At 42.1% G+C, this 26,641-nt stretch overlaps 1 protein-coding gene across 3 annotated transcripts in view; it reads right to left on the reverse strand.

The window, feature by feature from the left end:
• Positions 1-26,641, reverse strand: part of DZIP1L (DAZ interacting zinc finger protein 1 like) — a 47,803-nt gene that overhangs the window by 19,102 nt on the left and 2,060 nt on the right. For all 3 annotated transcript variants that reach the window (XM_073576508.1, XM_073576509.1, XM_073576510.1), the window contains exons 2-4: positions 5,923-6,498; positions 4,031-4,115; positions 2,128-2,252 (exon numbers count right to left, since the gene is read on the reverse strand). In XM_073576508.1, coding sequence (XP_073432609.1) covers positions 2,128-2,252; positions 4,031-4,115; positions 5,923-6,498 — 786 coding nt within the window. The remainder of the gene's footprint in view (positions 1-2,127; positions 2,253-4,030; positions 4,116-5,922; positions 6,499-26,641) is intronic.

Consider the following 26,641-nt stretch of genomic DNA (forward strand, 5'->3'; position numbering starts at 1 on the left):
TAAGTCTAAGTATTAAAAGTCCATTTCACCATTTTTGTGGACTTGTTTTTTTTTCTTTTGATACCTCACACATGTTTCATGGACAATTCTGAATCATGTTTTCTATTTTTTAATGTATTTTGTCTCAATAAAAATGTATTTATTTCATTATTGTCTTCTGAAGTGGTGTCATTTGGATTTATAAAACTGTACAGTGGTCTCTTAATTTTTGCCAGATCTGTATATGAGGGGACAGTACAAATATCGTTCTAATGATCTACTTACACCAAGGCCTGTGTTGGTGACAAAGGACCATCCTCTATGTCTAGAGGAAAGAAGGTTCGATTGTAAAGGGGGTGTTGTATGCCATGTGTCTTTCCCTTTAAATTGGCAAAGTTATGTAGGGATAGTGTAGATATGTAATCAGGACACTAGGTGGTACTGTAGAGCAGAGAGATATACAATAGATTAGATAAGATAAATAATAGTTAAATAGTTTGGATGGTGGGAGGAGTGTAGTCAGTTGCAGCAGTAGCTTGGAACAAGCAGGACGTGATAGTCAGTGCTGATCTGAAGGAAAAGTTGAACTTCTGGGGAGCACTCTCGGGGAGAGGCTAGGAAGCGAACCTCGGGGCAACGTCTGGGGACATTGTCTGAAACTGACAGGGACCTAGGGTCCAGTTGAGACTGCAAGTGGCAGTCTGGTATCGTTGCCAGGATGGGTAATGTAGACGGGGAATGTCCAGTGATGGCCAACGAGAGGATTCTGAGGGCCCTGAGTTCAGAGAACGTGCAGGACGGGAAGTGTCAGGATGAGATCAGGAATTGTGCAGAATTTGACATGTTAAAGCTTTATGGTAATGGATGGACTGTAATTGTGCTGCAACAACTTGTTCCTAATAAAACCTTACAGAAAAAGAGCAAGGAGTCGGAGGACATTTGTGTGAGTTCACATCCCACAGGGACACTGTATCCTGATCAGGCTCCCGTTACACAGATGGGTGAAGAATTGCACACATGCTGCACTAACACCAAGACACACTCTAAAGTTGTAGTTACACGATCATAATCACAGATGGTGATTTTTTACTGTAAGAGCAGTGAGACTGTGGAGCTCTCTGCCACATGTGGTTGTAATGGTTGATTCATTAAAAAAATACAAGTAAAGCACAGATGCCTTTCTTGAATACATAAAAAATTTAGATTCTGTGATGGGACATTGATCCAGGTAACCAGTCCGATTGCCATATGGGGTAATCAGCATCTGCCTCATTAGTATTTTCCCTTCCTTTGGATCAACATTCTGCGTTAATCCAAGATGGATTTATGTCTTTTTTCAACCTTTAAAACAATAAAATTCACCCAATATGCCACTTTGACAACTGGTCATATATTTTCTGAGAACTCCATTTCTTACCATAAAAATACAAAGGATATGGTGGATTTCCCACCACTATGATCTCCATCTTTCAGAAGAACGAAGGTCTCTTTGCATAAGGAACTCGAGGTGCAGTGCTCTGACGTTTCTATTAGGTTCTCTTTACATTATGTTTACACTTTACAATTGGTGCAAGTTAGGAAAACTTGCCGAACATAAAGCACAGATGTAAGCCACTGTACACCAAACTGTGGCATACATCAACAATGGACCACCATTTTTAAAAGGGATTCTGTTGGTAAGATCATTCCACCTCCTCTAAAATGCCATATGGACACGCAAGTCTTGGACATCACCAAATAATACAAAATACAAATAAGATGTAAGTGCATTTGAATAGAGAAAGGAGTGAGTAGCAGCCACTTCACTTAGAGAGGTCAGTGGTTCCCTCTTCTCCAGATTTTGTATATGTGGTCACAGCTCATAGAATGAAAATAATAAATCTCTTCAAAAGCAAAATCCAGGCACCTATTGAGCATTGATACCTAAAGCTTGTTCTACCTAATAACATAATATTATAGGTAGATGGTTGACCCAGCTTAGGGGAAGGAATTTTTTTCCCTATGGAGAAAATTGGCTTCTACTCTGTGGGTTTTTTGCCTTCCCCAGGATCAACAATGCAGAACAGCTGCACTAAAAATAGGCTGAACTAGATGGACATAAGGTCTTCCTTCACCCTTCAAAACGATGTTACTATGTTACTATGTTACCTGTATCCTACGTTGATGCTCCATCTCCCTTTCTTTCTCCAGCTGAGACTGAGTCTTCACCAAGGTGTTCTTCAGCTCTTGGATGCCTTCTTGTATATCATCAACCTGCCTCTTCTTTTGTTTGTCTGCAACATGCAAATTAACAAAGATTTTACCAATGCATTAAAAGAAATAGAAGTTGTAGAAGATACAAATCCACAAAAAAACTTTAGGAAGACTTTGAAGAAGACTTAGAACCCTAAAGAAAATAATGGATTATTGACAAAAATGGCCATATCTAACTCATCTTACGAAGCCCACGTGGGCAAGCTTAAGATATACCATACTATGGTTACATTATACAAGCCCTAATGTCACAAAGAGAAGTTATGCTGTGATAATGGTGAAGCAGACATTTGAGACATTTGTGGGATATCATTCTTACTGGTACACAGCTCCTAATTCCTGGTTGAGGGGGAAGAGGGGGTTGTTTTGGCATGACCTCTCTATACTGTACTCTACCGGAGTCATGGGACAGCACACTTTCTTGGCTGTTCTCCTACAGATTATAATTACAATTGACAGAGGAAACAATATTTGTGTGGCCCTTGGGCTATAAAGATAATGGATCACTTACCATTTTGGCTAAAATAAACATCTTTCTCATGACGGAGCATCCATGATCCAAATCTTATAATTATAATTAGACTTTTTAGCAAATAATGGTATCACTCATGAAATAATTGATCCTATTTTGTCTCAAAATTTTTTATTTTTTTTATTTTACTGTAACTTGGTATCACACTATGTTTTTGGGTATTTCTTACCTCAGCTATAGATCGCCATTGTCAACATTTTAAACAGTGTCATGCTTGAATGTGTTTTTCTTTAAGGCATGACTAACTTAGCTGTACACTGTACGCAAGGCTCCCCCGGGGCAGATCCAAATAATTCTTATCGATTTGCTTTAAAACAAATATTCCTATTTAGTTTACCTAATAAATATATGAACCACCACCATTAGAGTATGAATTAGGGAAGGTAAACTTACTGCCATGAGATACACGTAGCCTCGGCGTCCCCATCGCACCAGCGCATGTTTCATTTAATCTCCGTCAGTAAGTTTATAAGTTACTTTCCCTAATTTATGCATGGTTCTGCGGTTAGATATTGTTTATATCACCGACCGCTTCATCTGCTATGCAGCATTTTATTAGCGATTTAACCACTAGCACATTGCACTTTTTTCAGCAAACTATGTTGTACAATAGGCTATTGTTTTTGTGTATATATTTTAACCCTTACCAATCTATTCCTTTACACTATCTGTTGGTCTAATTACATTTGCTTAGTTTGAATCAGGAAGTAAAGCATTGCTCTCTATTTTCAACCTGAATTGGTATGCACTGGCACTTTATTTATAGCATAATTATTTGAATAATGGGATCTATATATATGTATATATTTTTTTTCCTCTTTGTACTGCCTACATAGATTGATTGCTATAATTGTACTTATTTGCTGGTTGAGCATTTGGTTTAAGCTAGTTTGCACTTCACGGTAACATTGTCCCCTGTTATCTTGTATCTAGCAGACTTTTATCCATTTTTATAATTAGTATACGTTCAAATAAAGTTTGATATTTCTGGATTATACTATAATGGTGGTGGTTCACCCCCCCATACATAGTGTTATCTATATATTTGAGTTCTCTTGTTCTTAACTAAATTTTTGTTTGGGTGTTTTTGTGTTAAATACTACTAAATATATGGCATAAATATCAAACGTTTCAGTACAAAGATGATTGCACAAATTTATGATACATTTGGATTTCAAGCTTTCATTGAGAAGGAATTCATTATAGCTATATTAAATCCTCTGGTACATATCAACATACAGCATGACGTAACTAAATTGAATTTACCAAACTCTGCCGCCTCAGGGTGTCTACGCTTATGATGCTCCTGGAGATGATAGTAGGTCATAAAGGCTTTATCACATAGCTGGCACTATAAGTAAAAGGAGACCAAGTCATTAAAAATTCCCGTGTACGCCTTAAAACGGATCTTTCACCAATTTTTTTTATAGAACTATACACATGATGTACTAGTGTCTGCCGAGTGGATTGAATTTTTTTTTTATTTTGTCACTCTGTTGTGGACATATTAGCAATCAAATTTGTTGGCACCTAAGTCAGAGTGAGTATTAGCAGATATTTTTCACTGGGGTCGTGTTCTTGTTCCTCCTGTATGATGGTGACTAATCATAGTGAGGCAGCAACACTCAGAGGAAAGATCAAGCTCCACAATGGATTAGAGCAGATTTCTCAGTGTCTGAGATGTAAATACAGCTCTGGTCTACTGGTCTAACTTCCTGCAAAAGACAGTGTGATGGAGGGGCAGAATAGCAATGTCACATTCAAACCATTCTGTCAGTTCTCTTCCTTTCAGAGTACTGTCAGCTCTGCTGTACTGCCCCTCCCCCACACTGTCACTGGAACTGAGAGCTCAAAGTGTCAGAATCACATTTATGTTTGTTGTTCACAACTTAAAATGGCTCTGCAGTGATATCAGAGCTGTCATTACATCTCACAAAGGAGTGAGAAACCTGTTTGGCACTGTGAGATATGACTGCCATGATCTTATTGCAGAATAATTACAAGTTGAGTACAACAGACATAAGTGTGATTACTGACACAGTTTAGTACAGGCAGTGTGGGGAAGCAGCATACAGCAGAGGTGACCTTGCTATGAAAGGAGGGAAGCTGAAGAGTTTGTAATGTGACACAGCTTAACTCAGCTGCACTCTCCCTCCCCCCCACAATGACTTATGCAAAAGGTTAGATCAGAGCTGTCTGTGATTATCTCACACATTTAAAACCTGCTCTAAACTATAATTTGGGAATGTTATTTTCCTGCTGTGTTGCTGCCTGATTGATCAGCATAATACAGGGAGTAGTACACGCATTCAGTGAAAACTATCTGATAAGACCCACTTGAACTTAACAAAAGTTAACTCATTATCTAATATCTCCATAACTGAGAGGCAAATAAAAAAATGTATTCTACTTCGCAGCCACTAGCCACTATTCCATCGAGTGTGTACTTCAACATGAAAAATTTGGTGAAAGGTCCTCTTAAAGGGAACCTGTCACTACATTTGACCTATCTAAACTATTATTATGGGTGTATAGGTTAGAGACTACTGAGGATATGTCTCATATTAGATGCCTTGTTGTTGGGAAATCATCTTTTATCACTTTCTATAAATGACCTCTTCCAGGCTATGGGGAGGAGGCTGTCTGGAAGATAACCCTGCCTCCAGAGCTTATTTTACAGAAACGGGCAGCTATCAGTGTGAAATGTGATGGTTACCAGTGTCAGTGTGATGTGTAATGGCGGCTCTCTGTTCTCCTGATCTCACTGCAGAGCTGTGTATGATTATACCTGACACATCTGCATATTCCTCTCAGCTTCAGTTTCCATCACACAGTCAGACAGAGTTACAATATTGTTACAATACAGCAGAGCTCCAGAACTGCAAGAAATGTTCTTTTCTCCTGTTGTGTGTTAGTTACTTGTCTCATACTGGTAACTCCGCATTCAAGTAAAATAACCTCTGGGGGCAGAGTTATCTTCCAGGCAACATCCTCACCATTGCCTGGAAGAGCTCATTTACTTAAAGTGATAAAAGATGATTTATCCACAACAAGTCATATGATATGAGATATACAGGTAGGACATATTAATAGTTTTGATGCAAATGTGGTGAAAGATTCCGAATAATTAAATGTTTCCTATAATCTGTTATCCTCACCTTATGATAATTGTTAGCTTCAGCCTTGAACATGGTTTGTTGAGCTTCAAACAGTTTCTTCCTGATCTTGTTCTCCTCCTTCACCTTCCTTAATTCCTCACCCTGCTTGGCCATGTCATCCTTAGTTTTCTGATGTTCATCAACAGCTTTTTGCACCTGATCTTCTAGCTGTGCCACATTGTTGCAGAGAAACTCTTGGCACTGAAGAAGGTACTCAATCGTCATCTGTGCCAACTTAAGGACTTTGAGTAGCACGGGGTCCACTGGCTGCTGACAATATGGACATTTCTCATTATCCAGGTTACAGAAGGTCACTGTGCTGACAGTCTCTTGCAGAGTAGGGATGTCTAATTCATATGCCACTCTGTCCACATCGATGGCACTGAACCGTCTCCAGTCAATAAGATCCTTACGTGGACGAAACCTAAAACTCTGAAGAAGGCTGCCATTTTGGGACAATGCTAGTAGAGGCGCAGATGGATATTGATGGGGGTTTGGAACATATCCTGGCATCTTTACTGAACGCTGACTGGATGTAAGAGATGACAGAGGATAGTATATATTTCCAATGAAAGCCTGTAAATAGAGCAAGAATTCAATCTATGATTCATTACTACATTTTGGATTGTACAGGCATTTATTTTCAAATTCAGTTCAATCAATCAATGTATGTATTTTTCATGAGCACAATTAAAATGACTATTATCTGGATGAAAAAGAACATCATTAACGCTTTGCCATTTTTCCGTCTTTATGTTTGTATATTTCCCTTCCCTTTTTCCAAGAGCCATAACTTTTTTTTCTGCTGAAAAAGCCATAGAGGATTTGTTTTTTTTTTGTGAGAAGAGTTGTAGCTTTGAATGACACCAGTAATTTTATCATACAATGTACTAAAAAATGGGAACAAATTCCAAGTAGGGTGAAATGATCCAGAAAATGCAAATATTCGATAGATTTTTTATTTACAGTGGTCATTGTATGTTTTTTTTTACTGTTTAAAGAAACCCCGCCATGAATATTTTTTTTTATTAATTATGTGTATATATGCAGGTAGTGTAGTAAGTGTATTAATATACTCTTCTCCAGGAACCGGCACAGTTCTGTTCCTCTTCTCAGTGATGTCACCGCTCTTCAGACTAGCCGGCCCACTCTATGCTCAATGTGTAAGCCGGAAGTCTCTTTTATAATGTAATCTATAGGTCTCGTTCTGATGCTTTATAGACCTACATTGGAAAAAACACCTCCGGGTCACACGGTGTGATTCGGAGAGTCTGAAGAATGGTGACGTCATTGGAAAGAGAAGCAGAACGGCGCTGGACAATGGAGAGAGCAGTGGTAGATGAGTATATTAATTCACATATACACACCTTTAATACAAAAAAGATATTATTGGGAAGGCTTATTTAGGTGGTATAAAATATTCTGAAGCCTGCAAAAATATTTGTTTTTTTTGTTGCCATTTTCCTAGACCTATAAAATTTTTATGTTTCTGTTGATGGACCTGTGTGAAAACGTTTTTTATTTTGTGCTGATGGTTTTACGGATACCAATTAACGGTACATTTGACATCTTAATAACTTTTAATTTCTGTTTTTTTTAGAGAGGTGTTCTGCCAGTAAAACCACAATTACAGCATTTTAATTTATATTATCTTCATGGACTTTATCATATGGATTACCGTAATTAATTTCATATTTTGGTAGCCTGAACTTTTACGAGTGGGACAATAGGAAATATATATTTTTTTTTAAGAAGGGAAAGGCGGTTAATTCAAATTTTTTATTTTTTTGATATGTTTACAAACTTTCTTATTTTTTATATTTTAACTTTTTCAGCCCCTTAGGGGACTTAACCTGCGATTATCTGATCACTTCTACTATGTAGTACAATACTACAGAATTGCAGTACATAGTAAAATTTACAGTCTCCTATGATGCTCAGCCTGCGGCTCAGTTTAACAGGCGTGTCAAGATGGCAGTGACAGTGCCTTCAATCAGGCTTTGGCTGCCTTGGTAACTCATCAGTTCACCTGAGATCGTGTTGCAGGGAGCAAATGAAAATTGATGGGCACTGGGAATTTCACCATTTATATGCTGATGTTCAAAAGGTTAACAGCAGCACGTAACATATTTAGCATCTATCGTATATGGAGGGAGCACAGTTCCTAAGCCCCCTGTGCACATGGAGACCCAAGCACTGATGTAGAGGTATTGTCACGGTTTATTGAGACAGAGTGGGGCCAGAAGACCACATCATCTAATTTCATGTTCTCCTGCACCGATTAAAAGCACTTCACCATCACATTAAATGGTGCAGGTTTCTCTTAGCTATGCAGGAGTTAATCTGTTTATCTTGAGTGCTGCTGGAGACTTCAAGCTTTCATAGTCTCAGCTGTTCAGTATTGGCCACTCCCCTCTCCTATATATAATAGACTCTGGCAATCAGGCTTGACAGTGTTAGGTTAATTCTGCACTGGTTCAGGAGAGTGGCGGAGTTCGGTGTTTGAGGAGATGTTTAGAGTGTTGTTCTGAAAACTGTTGGTTGGTGTTTTGTATGTAAATCTACATCCTCTGCAATTTGGTTTTCTTTGCTTTTAGTTCCTGGCGTTCCTCTCTGTTGTTTGTGAGTGCATATTTGTATGATTGATATTTTCAGTTATGCCTGTACATATTCCCTTGTAAGTCTGGGTTGTGTAATCTTATACACTAGTACTCACTGGGTTGGGGAGGGGACAGTTTAAGGATGATGTAGGAGCTCAGCAAAGTATGTGGCCCTGGCATCTTCACCATTAGAAGCAATCTGAGGAGCACAGATAGCTAGGGCACCCAAGTTGTAAGGAAACCCCCGGGATATCAGACAACAGAGCAGTGACAGGTACGTAATTTATTTTGCCAAGTGGTTAAAGAAAATTTTTAAGCACAATACAACTTTTCAAACCAAGTAAAGGTACTCATTGCACTCTTGGTATGACCAAATGCTTCAGTTCCCCTTCCCATCTACTTGTTTTGCATTTACCGCTGTTTCCTTCTTCCTTGACTGACATCTCTGGCTTTACAGGAGTCATGGAAAAGTGAAGACAGATGGAAAAAAGTAGGTGCAAAAGTGCACTGAACTGGTTTACCAAGCCCTACACTGAGCGCATGTTCTTGGTCTCTACTGTTATTTTTTGCTGACCGACCTTTCAATTTCATTACTGCACTGAAAGATAGTGTAAAGATATTAATAATTAAGTGCAGCACATTTTACGACCACCAGGTGGCAGTATTGTGTCACGAATGACTACTGACTCTCCTATTCATGAGAGTTATGCAATATGAATTTACTTTAAGGTGCCAGGTAAAGAAGCAGGGAGGCAGGAGCTGGAGGTCGGGGTGCAAGCTGTGTAAAGAGCTTCATTTCTGCTAATCAACTGTTAAAAACACAGAGCTGCAGGCTTCAAGGGGATTTTTCTAGTACATTTGGGGAGATGAATGTTGGTTTTGATTAAAAGTCAAAATCTCTATGGGGCTGATGTGGACACTGGTAACCCTTTAACCGCCATGCTCTCTTAGGTCACTTGAAGTGTTAGTTTTAGTAAATAATTGTATTTATTGTATCAAAATTCTGGACCCTATTCAATGACTTCTAGAAACTTATGAATAAATTGAGTTTTACCCTATGGGGCTGTCCATACTGTCCAATCAGTGCTGGCAGAGTCAATCTGTAAAGGCACACGCCTCTGACAATGGTAACAGTAAAGCCCGGTTGTCATATTAATCACATCTTTTGTAAGAATTTTTTTACAAGGCATGGAGTTATAAGAAAAGATGATCCTTATAAGGCCGAGGCCAGACTTGCGAGAAACTCGCACGAGTCTCGCATGTCAATACCCGGCACTGCTGACGGCACTCGGGACCGGAGTGTGCGGCTGTATAGAAATACATGCAGCTGCACGCTCCTGTCCGAGTGCCGGCGGCAGTGCTGGGTATTAAGATGCGAGAGTCGTGCGAGTTTCTTGCAAGTCTGACCCCGGCCTCAGACAGCTTCCCTTTTAGGACTGAGCATTTTTAAAAGTGCTGTCTACTTCATCTTTATAATAGGTCCTCAATATCACTCGGTGGGGGTGCAACTCCCTGATATTACCAATTGTGGAGCAGAACAGCCCAACTCCATCGACTACATAGTGGCCACTCCCTAGTATTGCACATCTGGCCCTATTTAAGTGATAGTGGTGGATGTACAGTACCCAATATGCAACTAACGGTGCTGTGCAGCTCCGCAACTGATCACACCGGCACCAGGAACAGCTGATCGGTGAAGATGCTGGGTATTGCACACACACTGGTCAAATACTGATGGCCTGTCCCATGGATAGGTCATCATATCATCAATATAAACACAGAAGATAACCCCTTTATTGTTTTGCAACCAAGAGTCATACTTTTTTTATTTTCTCATCAACATAGGTATGTGAGGGCTTATTACGGTGTGCAGTATGAGTTGAAGTTTTTATTGCCACCATATTTGGCAATAAGACATAACATTTTTAGGGAGTAAGAGTATGAAAAAAAATGATTCCACCATTATTTTTGGTAACTCCCTGTAAACTTTTTCAGCATGGTATAATATGTAATATTTATTCTATGAGTAAGTTTATTCTACATTATTTCTTTTTTTTGTACCACTAGGTCGTGACCATTTCATTGCCTCCATAAAGATTTGGATACTTTGTATTTCAAAACATTAAATGGCAGGTCAACTACTACTCGGGCAGCCCCTTGTCAATCACTATGCTACCCCCTTATAAAAAAATAATACCTATAGTGACCTCCGATGTTGGCGCCATTCCAACGGTGTCGGAACTGGCGCTCCTGGGACATAATAATGTTCTGGAGACAAATCAAGACATCCGGAGGAAGGGAGAGGGCAGCCGCAGCTCTCACTTCCTCCAGATGTCAATTAAAGTAGGAGGAGTGAAGCTGATACTGCTTAGCTGCAGGGATCGTGTGACATAATGTCACGCAATCCCCAGGAGTGCTATTATTTTACTGGGTGGAAATACAGGGATTCAGAAGGGGCTTGCCGCGTAGTGGACAACACCTTTAAGGTCTGTGAACACTGGCCGAACAGCTCTACTTAATGAGTGCTGATCAGCTACTTATTTGCCAATCGGCCATCATTTAGTAGCCTGCCTACATCTGAAGGATGACAGTGCTTCCGATGCGCACTGAACAATCTGTAATAGATCGTTCACGGCACCTAGGCGGCCATTGTTCTCAGTAGGGCAGATCCTGGTCACACTGGGCAACAGGACGATTTGCTGCCAAGAACAGTGATCTTTTGGGAAAACCATGCATCTGGCAGAACTCTGACGCCATGGTAGCTGATGGAACCTCACAATCACATCTACTGTGTAATAAATCTATGAAAGTGACCCAGCTAAATGCACGGTGTCTGACCACCAGTGCACGGAGGCCATACGGTGGGACACGCTCCATAGGATGCCACAAGCTCACAGTTATTACCCACTTGAAAAAAAAATTGTCTTTGTACAAATTTGGAGGCAAATAGAGGGGGTCCATGAGGGGGCTACTACACCACATATAACTCAGATCCATAATTTGCCTCGTGTGTTAAGCCCAAAGCCAAGCAAATATCTACTGCTGCATACTACAGGATTTACACTACTATTATACTTTTAGTCTTAAAGAAAAAAAAAAAACGAGAGATTGGATCAGTGTGAAATAATATTGAAACTATAGATAGAGAAATTAGGACAGATGCAGCGAAGCTAGATTTGTAACCCTTTATGGTATTTGCGTAGTCTCCTATCTCACATCAGTAGAACGATACAGAGGGGACTATGGCTCTATAAGCAGATATCATCGTCCTCTCTATATGTCAATGACCAGACCATACGGATCCTATAGCAGCGGGATCCAGAAGGATCTCTCTATACGCTGTGTGGCGTGTACATACCATGTCGTCTTCTTCTACTGAGTCTCATCACGCTTTGTTTTAGAATATGGTATCTAGGTGTGATCGCCGGTAACCCGACTCCATAAGTCTTACTACTGTGTAGACCTGCATGGAGAACGGTCACTTACATGGCCGCACAATGAGCGCCACCTACAGGTACTGATAGATAATATATCTATTATTATATTTGGATGTTTAATAACAGAATCAAAATTGTGTAGTGAGTACAGCGCATTGTCTGACCGTGATATGAACTTCATGAGCCGATATATATCCCAGCAGAATGCTCTACACTGACTTAAGAATATTTAGAATTGAGAGCCCTGAGTGGTTGATACCTTTTAATGGCTAACTGAAAAGATGGTAACACATTGCAAGCTTTCGAGACTACTCAGGTCTCTTCATCAGGCACTGACTAATACAACATCTGAAGAATCACATATTTATACACAATACAGCACAGAAAAAATGCAATAGATAAGACAAGTGATGTGAAACAGAATTATCATTATGGGAGAGGAAGAAACATAAATACTGGAACAGTTCATAGATAAGGAGTGTGAAAGTTTTATTGCCCTCTGATTGGGGTCTGGTTCTGTGTTCATCAAGCCAAGGTTTGTTTTTTTTCACAACCCGTAGACTTAGGCTACGCTCCTACGATGAGCTTTTGGTTAATTTTTGATATTGCACCATTTCTGCACCTATTAAGTAATTTAGGTTACTTGCATTTTTAGTGCGTTTTAAAAAATAAAAATTTTACACATTTTTGACGCTGTGCGTTTTGGCATGTCATGTCTTAACCCCTTTACAACCTAGGATGTACCCAGTATGTCCGGGATGGGTGTGACGTACTGAGTACGTCCTGGTGCTTTTTGCGTGACCGCGATTGCCACTGGGTGTTCAGCTAGTATCAGAGCTGACATCCAGCACTCAATGTCAGGAGTGGTGACCGCAACACTCCCGGCAGTTTAACCCCCTAAATGCTGCCATGTTTAGTTACACGTGTTTTGTACTTTTTGCTGTTCATTGTTTAATAATTGTAATGTACGTAAACCCCATTTTCATGTACAGCGCCAGGCTTGGACTGGCCCACAGGAAAACAGGAGAATCCTCCGGTAGGCCCCCCTGTGAAGAAGTGTTAATGAGCAGTGCAGAAAAACGCATCATTTATTAAGCAAGCTAGCCAAATTAATATTACATAGAAGAAAAAGTACATTTGTTTACCAGGGACAGGTTATTTGTGCATGTAGATGAACAGCAGGCCCTAAGAATCAATGTTACTGATAGGCCTTTGCCAATCTAGTCTGTCACTGCACACTGCCCTAAAATACCTGATAATAATAATTGATAGTTAAAGAACAAGAAGATGATAAACATAAAAATAGTATTTTGTTTTATTCTTACTGGTTCTCTGTGTTCTGGTTCTAGCTACAGCACATGTGGGAAACAAGAGCTGGATCACCAAGTGTCAGAATAAGTGAATTACCGTATTTTTCGCTTTATGAGACGCTCCGGATTATAAGACACACCACAAATTTTGAGGAGAAAAATAAGAAAAAAATATTTTTTAATAAAATGGTGGTGCCTCTTATAATCCTTGCATCTTAATGCTTACCGGGGTTGGTGGCTGCGGTGTAGCGGGGTGCCAGGCTCGCTGCTGGAGGAGGCAGGCGTGGAGTGATGCTGCAGGCCACATTCAGGGATGAGGGGGGGCTCCGATGTGTGCCATTGCTGCGGGGGTCTTATGCTGCTGCAGGGTCTTGTGCCGCTACCGGGTTTCTCTGGGTGTCCGGCAGTTGCTGGCCAGTCCTGCGGGTGTCTCTGGTGCTCAGCGGTGCTGCGTGTGTGAGATCTCAGCGCTGAAATCTCATCTCTCATCTCTCGAGAGCTGGGTCCCGAGATCCCATCTGCGCAAGCGCCGGTGGCCATTTTTTACCGGCACCACTGCACACACAGGGGCAGGCCTGTCGCACAATGTCGGCAGAGCCCCGGGCAGCGCCAAGCACACACGCAGCACCGCTGGGCAGTGGAGACACCCGCATCACCGGCCAGCAACCTGACACCCGGACGCCCCCTGATCACGGCCTATGGTAAGTCATGTCCGCTTTGTAAGATGCACCCCCATTTTCCCCCCAAATTTGGGGGAAAAAAGTGCGTCTTACAAAGCGAAAAATACGGTACGTCCTAATTCACAATGTGCATTTTCAGGTATGTCTGCTTTAGATGTAGAAGTACAGTAACGTTTAGTAATACAGATAATGCACTACTGAAATAACATGCTGGTATAATCCATGCTGCGGACATTACACCGCTCAGTGTACAGGTGCGGTATACCTGAGGGCTCGCCTACAGCAAATCGCCTGGATCCCTCACATTCAACAAAATGTCGAGCAACCTCGGTCACAAGGAGCAGGAAGAAGCCTTGGTAACCAGGAAGCCAAACAAAGGAGGATGGATATCAGGAGATTAGGCGGCATTATCCTCGCCACCCCTGTGATTACACTGTGATCAGTCAGACTACAAACAGGCTTGAAAGCACAAATCATCGCCATGTTAAGCCCCCATATTAGATGGCGGTCTGCCGAACAATGCTTCAGCCGATCATTTGGCAGGCAGCTATCTCGGCCGTCTCTCCCATACACAGGAGCACTCACTACCCCAAATACCCCCTTGTTCTTTATGAGAGAGCTGCTACCAGATGTCTCTGGCTGTTTCTTATAGAACAAAAAGCAGTCTGTAATCTGACATGCCGGATCTGTATCTCCCCCGAAAATCATCGGTCAGAGGCAGCCATATACATATACATTAAACCGTCAGCCAAACCTGTTCAGATCCCATAGCTTCCTGGTCGCTGTCGATTATTTATCTGGTACGGACATCGCAGGAGCATATTAAAAAGTCGATGCACCATATGGGGTTATAATGTACCTCTTTGTGTCTCCGATTTCATATCCAGGCATTTAGAGAACAGTGGGAGCTCCACCAGATGCGGTTTTGCAGTAATCACTCCTAAAACACTGCTCCATACGGCAGTACATGTGCCAACTAGGACTCTATTTTACATCTAATTAAAGGGAATCTGTAAGCAGGATTTCGCTATATAATCTGACAGCAGTATGATATAGGGACAGAGACCTTGATTCCAGTGATGCATCACTTTGTTTAATGTGTGCAAGTGATCATCTCCTGCTGATAAAACACTGATTGTATTGACAAGAAAACACATCCCTGCGACACATCCCTGTAAGTGACACATCGCTGGAGTCTCTTACCCCACATCATAGTGTTCTCATATGACATAGCAAAAAACTGACAACAGATTCCTTTTAAAGGAGTTTGTTTGGGACATTTAAAGAAGTCCTCCCATCAAAATTTTTATCCTTTTATATATTGGTATCATCATATTATATAGCACTGTGTATGTACAATTGCTCATCTTGCCTTTCTACCCAGATAATTCTTCTCATTTCCATTAGATCTATGACAGCAAATGATTAAAAACTGATTGTTGCTTTCACATTGCGTTTAGGCACCCGTTCAGTGGCTCACGTCAGAGCTTACGTCCCTACCCTCTGCAATACGGGATTCAGAAGAATGCGGCTACAGGCCCATAGACTATAATGGGAACTAAATAATGAACTTGCACTTTGTTGTGCATCATTTTGTGGCGTGTTCACCTACTTGAGGTAGTAGACTGCGCCTGGTTGTCCGCCTCCAGTACGCGTACACATCTGAAAATGATGCATGGCAAGGCCAATGTTCACTGTCAGCACCATTATAGTCTATGTCCCCACAGGTGCTACTGTCCAAATCCCGTTTTTGATTACTAGTCTTCTAATTTTTTTATAAACTCATCATTCGTTCACCAACAGTCTTGTCTTGCTGTGGCCAAGCATTCGCAGATAATATCTGTACTTCAGTGCAGATGGCAAGCACATGCCCGCATTGCCCGTACAGACAGTGGAGTTCCCATAGTCTGCAGCGTGCGTCAGGGACTGATGTTGGCAGCGCGCGTCAGGGACTATGTGCCAGTCAGGGCATTCATTTGATGCAGACACAGCATTGCTCTATGTCGCTGTCTGCCTGTATTATGGCTTGCACTTGCAGTAACAGAAGAAGCTATATTTTACTGTGTTTCCTTAGGCCTGTTTCACTATTTTACATCAGCTGCAAACCGCGAAAATGGCGGGACACGGATCCGCAACCGTTTTGAAAGCAATGTGTGCTACCGGACCGTTGCTTTCACGGATCCGGGGAAGGCAGAAATTTAAAGGAACCCGTGCCCAGCAAGGAGAGGGAGAGAGAGAGGGAGAGAGAGAGAGAGAGGGAGAGAGAGAGGGAGGGAGAGAGGGAGAGACAGAGAAATGGCGGATCCGTTTTTTTGCAAAATGGCGGATTTTGACTGATGGAGACAAACGGATGTGTGAAAGAGGCCATAACGGAAATGCACTAAAAACATACATCCATTTATTGCATACAGCTTTCCTGAATCTAATACAATTCTATGGGAAAAATCCACACATATAACGCAGAAAAAAATTGAAATGTTGCAGGTTTCAATTATGCACCGCAGGTCAGTTTATGCGGCATAAAAAAAATAAAGCTCAGTGGGTAGGAGATTTAGATAAATCCCATCCACTTTGCTGGAACTGCTGTGACTTTTCACACAGCAGATGCAGTGTCAAAAAAGTCACACAAATCTCATAGTGGGAACTTAACCTTCAACACAAAGCTGCGATTGGAGCAAGAAATGTGTCCTTATACATGTAGTTCTGCTGCGGTGCATGCATCATGGATTTCTAGTTAAAATCTAAAGCAGGATTTGTGGCAGAACGGGTTATACATATTACTGGGCACCTAATGCAAATTAATATTTAACTCCTATTAAAGGGAATCTGTCCGTAGGATAAACCCTCCTAAGCCGTCTATATAGGCATGTAGGTCATAAGAACCAGAATAAAATAATACCTTGATATCAGCGATCTGATGTCTTATTCCAGAGAAATCTACATTTTTCTTAGGTGTAAATGAGCTGTTCCAGGCTATGAACCAGACACTGATCTCCCTGAGAATCTGCCTCCAGAGATTATTTTAAAGAAAAAGGGAACATTACCAGTGAGAGACAAGTAACTGACCCTGAACAGATGAAATGGAATTTGTCTTCTTACAAACACATTTGCTGCAGCTCTCACAGCTCTGCTGTATTACAGCACTGTCTGTCTGTGAGAAGGAGGCTGAAGTGGAGAAGAACCTGCATACAGTTGTGGCCAAAAGTATTGACACCCCTGCAATTCTGTCAGATAATACTCAGTTTCTTCCTGAAAATGATTGCAAACACAAATTCTTTGGTATTATTATCTTCATTTAATTTGTCTTAAATGAAAAAACACAAAAAGAATTGTCCTAAAGCCAAACTGGATATTTTTCCACACCAAACATAAAAAAGAGGGTGGACAAAAGTATTGGCACTATTCGAAAAATCATTTGATGCTTCTCTAATTTGTGTAATTAACAGCACCTGTAACTTACCTGTGGCACCTAACAGGTGTTGGCAATAACTAAATCACACTTGCAACCAGTTGACATGGATTAAAGTTGACTCAACCTCTGTCCTGTGTCCTTGTGTGTACCACATTGAGCATGGAGAAAAGAAAGAAGACCAAAGAACTGTCTGAGGACTTGAGAAACCAAATTGTGAGGAAGCATGAGCAATCTCAAGGCTACAAGTCCATCTCCAAAGACCTGAATGTTCCTGTGTCTACCGTGCACAGTGTCATCAAGAAGTTTAAAGCCCATGGCACTGTGGCTAACCTCCCTAGATGTGGACGGAAAAGAAAAATTGACAAAAGATTTCAACGCAAGATTCTGCGGATGTTGGATAAAGAACCTCAACTAACATCCAAACAAGTTCAAGCTGCCCTGCAGTCCGAGGGTACAACAGTGTCAACCCGTACTATCCGTCGACGTCTGAATGAAAAGGGACTGTATGGTAGGAGACCCAGAAAGACCCCACTTCTTACCCCAAGACATAAAAAAAGCCAGGCTGGAGTTTGCCAAAACATACCTGAAAAAGCCTAAAACGTTTTGGAAGATTGTTCTCTGGTCAGATGAGACAAAAGTAGAGCTTTTTGGGCAAAGGCATCAACATAGAGTTTACAGGAGAAAAAAAGAGGCAAAGAAAAGAACACGGTCCCTATAGTCAAACATGGCGGAGGTTCCCTGATGTTTTGGGGTTGCCTTGCTGCCTCTGGCACTGGACTGCTTGACCGTGTGCATGGCATTATGAAGTCTGAAGACTGCCAACAAATTTTGCAGCATAATGTAGGGCCCAGTGTGAGAAAGCTGGGTATCCCTCAGAGGTCATGGGTCTTCCAGCAGGACAATGACCCAAAACACACTTCAAAAAGCACTAGAAAATGGTTTGAGAGAAAGCACTGGAGACTTCTAAGGTGGCCAGCAATGAGTCCAGACCTGAATCCCATAGAACACCTGTGGAGAGATCTAAAAATGGCAGTTTGGAGAAGGCAGCCTTCAAATTTCAGGGACCTGGAGCAGTTTGCCAAAGAAGAATGGTCTAAAATTCCAGCAGAGCATTGTAAGAAACTCATTGATGGTTACCGGGAGTGGTTGGTCGCAGTTATTTTGGCTAAAGGTTGTGCAACCAAGTATTAGGCTGAGGGCGCCATTACTTTTGTCTGGCCCATTTTTGGAGTTTTGTGTGAAATGATCAATGTTTTGCTTTTTGCTTGATTCTCTTTTATGTTTTTTTCATTTAAGACAAATTAAATGAAGATATTAATACCAAAGAATTTGTGTTTGCAATCATTTTCAGGAAGAAACTGAGTATTATCTGACAGAATTGCAGGGGTGTCAATACTTTTGGCCACAACTGTATGTGACAGTTAGGGTGCTCTCATATTGCGTCTAGTACATGCTTGGTGACCCCGACGTGGCTTACGTCTGAACCTCCACCTAGGAAATAGGGATTCGAACGTATGCGCTAATGGGGCCATAGACTATAAGGCTGAGTTCACACGTGGCGTTTTTTTCGCATTTCCGCAGCGGTTTTAACCACCCGATTTTGCCGCGAAAACGCGAAAAATAAGCATCCCATGCATTCCTATGGGATTCCGCAATGCTGTACTAATGCTGCGGTTTTTACCGCGGCGGAATCGCTTCGCGGTAAAAAACGCAGCATGCTCATTAATTTAGCGGAATCGCGGCGATCCCGCACCCATAGGAATGCATTGTTCCGCTTACTTCCCGCATGTGGCTGTGCACACCATGCGGAAAGTAAGCAGAACATTTGCGGATGGTACCCACGGTCCGGAGGAGAGGAGACTGTCCTCCGGGCTTTGGGTACCATATCCCTGTAAAAAATAGAATTTAAAATAAAAAATATTGTTATTCTTACCTTCCGGCGTCCCGCGCAGTCTTCCCGCTTCTCTCCACGCTCTCGTTCCCAGTAATCCTTTGTGAAAATGCCCGCAATGGCGTCCGTTCTCTACGTCATCGCGAATCACCGCGAGACATCGCGATCACGCGAGAACGGACATCATCGCGGGCATTTTCGCAAAGGATTACTGGGAACGGCTGCGCGGGACTTCGGAAGGTAAGAATAACACCATTTTTTTTTTTTTTGCATTTTATCTTTTACTACTGATGCTGCATAGGCGGCCTCAGTAGTAAAAGGTTGGTCACACTTGTCAAACACTATGTTTGACGAGTGTGACCAACCTGTCAATCAGTTCTCCAAGCGATGCTACAGATCGCTTGGAAAACGCTAGCATTCTGCAAGCTAAATACGCTTGCAAAATGCTAGTTTTTCCGCGGGAAAATCACGGGAATTTAAAATGCGATTTTCCCGCGGAATGGAATTCCGGAATTCTTGCGGTAATTTCCGCGAGAGTTCCGCTACATGTACACTTAGCCTTATGGTGCCGACAGAGTGAACCTGCACTATCCCGTTTATCATTTTCGAGCATGTACGCCTACTGGAGGCAGACACTTAAACATAGTAGACTTCATCTGGGTGTCCGCCTCTAATAAGTGTACATGCTCGAAAATGATGCATGATAGATGGTAGGTTCGCTCTACCAGCACTGTCATAGTCGATGGCCCCATCTGCACATACATCCCAAAACCTGTTTTGGAGTGGATTGGACATATGCTCCGTCGGGGCTAGCGAGCGTGTACTAGATGCAGTGTGAAAGCCCCTTAGGCCGGGGTCACACTGGCGAGGAATACGGCTGAGTGAGAGGCACTAAAAGCACGCATTAGACACGGACAAATGATTCTCTATGGGGTCCCTCGCACCAGCCGTATATTTCTCATCCGTATTCTAGGCTCCGTGCCAATCGCAGCATGCTGCGATTGTCAGCGTACTACGCCCGTAGTACGCCAATGCAAGTCTATGGGTGCACAAAAAATACGGATTACACACGGACCACACGTGTGACCTGCGAGCAATACGCACCCGGTGTCTTTTAGCAAAGCCGGCATTTCAGCGCACTGACAGGTTTAATAAAGAAACGAAAGAATAGATATATACACATAGAATATATATATATATATATATATATACAGTATATATATGCATTCTATGTGTCTATATCTATTCTTTGGTTTCTGTTAGAAACCCTGTCATAGGGCTCCATTATATGTCCATTTTGCAAGCCTGCGAGAAAATCTCGCCATACGGATTACATACGGATTACATACGGATGCTGACATGCGCAAAATACGCGACCACACCTTGCTTACGGATGACATACGAAGCACTGTTTAGGGGCCTGTCATCCGTATTACGCATGTAAAATACTGACCATATTTTGCGTTGGTTAGTGTGACCTTAGGGTCACACGCAGCTCTGCGGTGAGATCAGGAGAGCGGACATTACATATCACACTGGTAATGTCCCTTTCATGTAAAATAATCCTTGGAGGCAGAGTTATTTTCCAGGCCCCATCCTCCCACAAAGTGTGAAAGAGGACATTTACATAAAGTGATAAAAGAGGATTTATCCACAATGAGTCATCTGATATGAGAAGATTTATTCTTAGGATTTCACAAGGTATGCGACTCAGTAACCTGGTATACAGACTGGGGGGCTGCTCAGTGTGCACTAGTAGGGGGGTCAGGAGAGCTATAGTCATAGCATTATCCATTACCCTGGGCTCCTCTGGCCACATAATGCAGCTCCAGTAGCTGCTGATGAAATGAGACTCCTTCCTGTGGCGAGCGCAGCGCTCCGTGCAGATTACAGCCAGTTGCATTCTTTGGTTAATATATTAATGTTGCTCAGTAACAAGATCCGGCCTCTTACTCCAGGCACCGGCTGTGTTACTTGCCCTCATTGTCACCTGCATTACACCTGCTGCACACAGCACTGAGCACACACCGAAAATGAGAATTAGCCCACAAATATTTCTCCTAAATGAGGGCAAAAAAAATCCATGGTACCGTCCTTTAAAGGGTCATTCTCAAGACATATCACTAGGATAGGGAGTCACTTTCTGATTTCTGGGTATTCGATCCAGGGTGGACACAGATAGAGGAACCGCCATTTGCATGAACTGTGTTTATGGGCCCTTGCAGTCCAAAAGGTCATCAAAATTAACCCTTTAACATTTCTGTGACAGAAGCTGCTCTGGATGTGGAAGTGGGCCCCCTTACCACTTATTCTTAGGACCCTGTGGCACCAATGATATGTCCTCCCCTGCTCCGGCCGTTGTTACCTTCAGGAAATATGAAAATAAGGCTCTAGGATCGAGCCCATCTTCAATGAAGTAAGGGTGCATATGCTCAACCTCTAGTCCATTCCTTGTCTATGGGACCTCTGTAAATAGCTGAGCACTGCTCTAGGCTTTCTCCAGCAGTACTATAGACAATGAAGCATATGTATCTACGCTCCTTTCAGGACACAGCCCGATTCCCAGCATCCAGAGTCTCTGGGGAACCTTGGGAGGTCCCAACAGCCAAACCCAAATTTATCAGTAAGTTATCCCCTTATCTATGGACAGGGGATAACTTATATTTTTAGGAACTTGTTGCGTTCCTGTGCGGTCGTCGGGTACGTTGAAACGACACATCCGCATACATCCACATGTCCTACATATACAAAATTAAAAATAGGTACGTGGGACGCATGCAGAAGTAGGCGGACCTAAACAGAAGAAGTGCGGAAGTGGGCGGTGCTTCAGGGAGGAAGCACGCAGCCATCCGCAGAGCCCCGGTACGCAAGTGTGAACTTAGCCTAATCTGGACGAGCTGAGTAAAGTTGTTTTGCTGAAACTGGATTTGGACTCTGACTGTCATTGTGTAGTGGTGAAGGAAAAGAAGGCCCAGCAGTCCAAGGAGGACCCCGGCTTACAAGTAAGCGCACTACAGAAGGGGCAGCGTGATTATGTGACGGAGGGCCAGGGTGCGACAGAGCAGCCACCGTTAGCCACGACTACCCCCCTTGACATGGTTCACATTTTTGGGATTTTGTGTGAAAGTATGGTCTTTTTATAAAAAAGTGTGGTGTTACCATACACATGAAATAAACATATGTATTACAAAACATGAAATTGCAATAACTTTGTGGGAGAAATATTTGTGCTGTTCCATCTAAAGTTATGATTATATGCTTATACTAGCTGAAGAGCCCGGCGCTGCCTGGGCATAGTAACTAACTGTGGTTAGTTATAGCAAATTATAATTATCCTCCATCCCATAGTCCAGTGCCCATATACCCATCACACATCCTCCATCCCATAGTCAACCATTATGACATCATAATGAGCGGCAGGGCTTGCAACCTATGATGACATCAGCGTCGCCATGGCAACCATTTTGACATCATAATGAGGGGCGGGGCTTGATACACACACACTTTTCCCCATTATGTAGATAGGGGCAAAATTGTTTGGTGAATTGGAACTTGCGGGGTTAAAATTTCGCCTTACAACATAGCCTAGGACACTCTCGGGGTCCAGACGTGTGACTGTGCCAAATTTTGTGTCTGTAGCTGCGACGGTGTGGATGCCAATCCCGGACATACATGCATACATACAGTACATACATACATACACACACACACTTGAGCTTTATATATTAGATAAATTGTGTTATGTTACCATTCTTTGTGTTTAGTTTTGCATTTGGTCTGCTGCACCTGCTGTCCTTTTTCTGTATAGCAGACTGCAACTAATTAATTCTAGTACATGCCTTCCACTTCCAGGTCAGTCAGTCCTTCTCTTCCTGCCGGTGGCCATTACTAGTTTCATTTTCTCCTGGCTTACCAGGCTGTGAAAGGCATCAGTTTTTTGACCACATACAAATCTGTTGCTCACCTTGCTGCATCTTGCTGTACCACCTTGGTCGTTACACCTGCATTTCTGGAGGAGTAATGCATTACCAATCATACGCTGTATGTCCAGATTTCCAATAAACAAGTCTGGACTTCACAATATCTGGTGTGTATCATCTCTCCGGACGCATGAACAGCAAAACAGCAACAATGGTCCTGTCTGCTCTGCATTGAGGAAACGGAAGGTAGGAATCTCTCCCAGCCCCAATCAACTACACCTCCATTCACCTCATGTGGGGACAGAACAATATTTCATTTCCTGGAACAATTTTAAGGGTGCCAACACTTTCTGCCATGTCTGTATATATACTGTAAGTAATCATTCTGAACCTTTTACTGGATTTCTTATCTGTGCAGATTGCTGGCACATCACAATTGACAGACAGTTCAGGAATGTTCTTATCTAACTCTAACAACGCTTTGTACACAGGAGAGACACAGGCTTCTTTGTATTTTGGTGTGGAGGACCATACCACCAACACAAACATGCTTCATGGGGAAGCAAGTTTGCCTTTTAGTAGTGATAACCCCCCTGGGATGATAAGCGGTGAACAGCACATGAAGTGAATTACACTTCACTCTGCACCTTGTCACCAAATAGGATTTTGACACTACAGATGTGTCATTTTTGTGGGTGCATAACATTAATTATGTTGATAGACAGATGTGAACTGCGGCTTTGTTTTCTGAAAGTGGAACATCCCTTTCATAGATTTGTCTGTAATGGATTTTGTTAATTTCCGTAACAATTCTCAGATCTTTATAATTGCTCCTTATTACCGCTATTATCAAGCAGCGCAAAAATTGGATTCCTGACCACTGCTTCATTCATTTTCTATGGAGCTGTCGGAAAAAAAAATCAAGTGCGGTGCGTGGCAGCTCTAGAAGGAATGAATGCAGCAGCGGGCGAGCGTGTGCACTAGGGTGACCGGATCTCATATGGGGGGGAAAAAATGTCAGAATCTTGTTCGTCTGGACCCCACAAAACGATTCCCCTTTCCAGATATTGAGAGAGCCAAAATTTGAGCTCGATCAAACGACGTTAACCCGTGCCGCTCGTCGCTCAAAGTTTGAAAAAATCCAAATTGAGGTATTTTAAGATTTAGGTATTTTGCATAGTCTGTTAGACTATAAAGAATGTGACAACAACATTGCAGAAATAGCCCTGACCAAATTTTCAAACCTTTTGTGGTATTTGAATGCAGAGTTGGTGGGATTATCGTTTTTTGATCCCACCATTACAGACAATGAAAAGTTGTTAATGGCTAATAAATTGCTCAGTAGCACAGATGAACCATCAGAGCACGCTAACCTACATGAGTTGATAATTTTACATAGTTATCTAATCTATTCTAGAGCTTTTGTTAAAGTAGTTTTTGAAACGTCAGAATATAATGCTCGGCATTTGCTTACAACTTGCAGGACATATTGCTTTTGTTCTTCATCTTTTGTCAGAAGGTCGTTAAAGTCGGTTACTTCCTACCTCTTTTAATTTTTCTTTCCTAACTTTTGGATTTACAACCCTAGCGTGCTCTGATGGTTCATCTGTGCTACTGAGCAATTTATTAGCCATTAACAACTTTTCATTGTCTGTAATGGTGGGATCAAAAAACGATAATCCCACCAACTCTGCATTCAAATACCACAAATGGTTCGAAAATTTGGTCAGGGCTATTTCTGCAATGTTGTTGTCACATTCTTTATAGTCTAACAGACTATGCAAAATACCTAAATCTTAAAATACCTCAATTTGGATTTTTTCAAACTTTGAGCGACGAGCGGCACGGGTTAACGTCGTTTGATCGATCTCAAATTTTGGCTATCTCAATATCTGGAAAGGGGAATCGTTTTGTGGGGTCCAGACGGACAATATTCCGACATCGATTTTTTGCGGTCACCCTAGTGTGCACTCTACTCCATCCTAATGGGTATATAAGTTCCCAATACTACCGAACAGAGAGGCTTTCTGCTGTGGGTCCCCCACCGAGCAGTAAGTTATCACCTATCCTAGTGATAGATGATAACTTGCTTTCACCGGACAACCCCTTTAATTGAAGATATGAACTAGTGACATGCCATCACTTATTAATATGGGAATACCTCTTTAAGTATTAGGCTCCGCTCACATTTCCGATTTTAGTTCCATTTATACCATCCGTTTCTGGAGCATAAAAATGGCAATAAAGCGTTCAGTTATACAGGATCCATTTGAAGGGATTCTTATGTTTCCTTAAAAAATGTCCTTTTCCAATCTGATACTGAAATCAGTAAGGAACCAAGTCACAAAGTAGTATAATGCCTCAGTGCATAAAAAAGCTTTAGTTAAAAGTAGGGAATAGCAGACCCATGGAAGTTCAGGATCTAGTACCAGACAGAATTTCAGTCTAAAGTTTGGTTTGCGTACCAGAACTTGAACCAGAACCCGAACCCCATTGAAAACAATGGAAACCTGAACTTGGGATCTGGGGGAAAAAAAATTTCTCGGTCTTTCAGCGTCTAAATCTCCCTCTATGCAACAGACTTCCAGGGAAAGTCCATATTTAGCATTTAGCGCTTGACAATAAATGTTTGGGTTTGCTCATCTATAGTTACCAGCTTTAGACTGCAAAACATACACATCACTCACTGAGCCAAACTGATACTTTTCCTCATGTCTTTTCACCTCTTGATTTACCTTGTAGGCTGTGTGCCCACCATGAGTTTTTGCTGAGGTTTCAACGTTGCAGATTTTAGGCACCTATTAAAGCGAACCTGTCAGCAGGATTTTGCTAAGTAAACTACAGACACTGTCAGGTTGGTGCTATAAATGTAAGGGTGAACTGTGATTACACCAGGAGAGCACTAGGACACTGTGGTGTTTGCCTGCTGCAGCTAAGAGCAGGTGTTGCGAGTGCCCAGGAGTCTGTGTGTGCTGGGGCATGGGGCCTAGTGTCTGCTGTCTAGAGCTGTAAGGGAAGCTTCCAGAAGGAGAAGAGAGACTGCCCTGAGAGTCACTCTGTGTGTGGAGCAGCTTGTGAGAAGCAAAGAGATTGAACACTGTAAGAGACTGTGTACTGCAACCCTTCATCTTGGGACCTTGAGACCTTGCTGTGGAACAAAGACTAAGTGTCCCTGAGAGCTGTGTGACTGTGGAGCTCTGTGGAGTCCCTGTAGTGATGAGCTGAGAAGCAATATTGGACAGACATTTTATATAGAAACAGGCGTATTGCTTCTAGGAGAATTCGTAAGGACTACAGGAGGAGAGACGGCATCTTGAGGCTACAGAACTATAAGTCCCAGGTGTTTGGGCTCGGCACTGATCGACAAGACAAGGAACCTTATGTTGCTGCAACTGATTGGTGCCGAAGATTTGGGCCTGGCTGCAGCCTATGCAATTTATGTGCCTGAGAGGAGACTCACCTTAGGTTA

Source organism: Dendrobates tinctorius, unplaced genomic scaffold (genome assembly GCF_039654945.1).
Source record: "Dendrobates tinctorius isolate UK_male_01 unplaced genomic scaffold, ASM3965494v1 ptg000049l, whole genome shotgun sequence".
Lineage (NCBI taxonomy): Eukaryota > Metazoa > Chordata > Amphibia > Anura > Dendrobatidae > Dendrobates > Dendrobates tinctorius.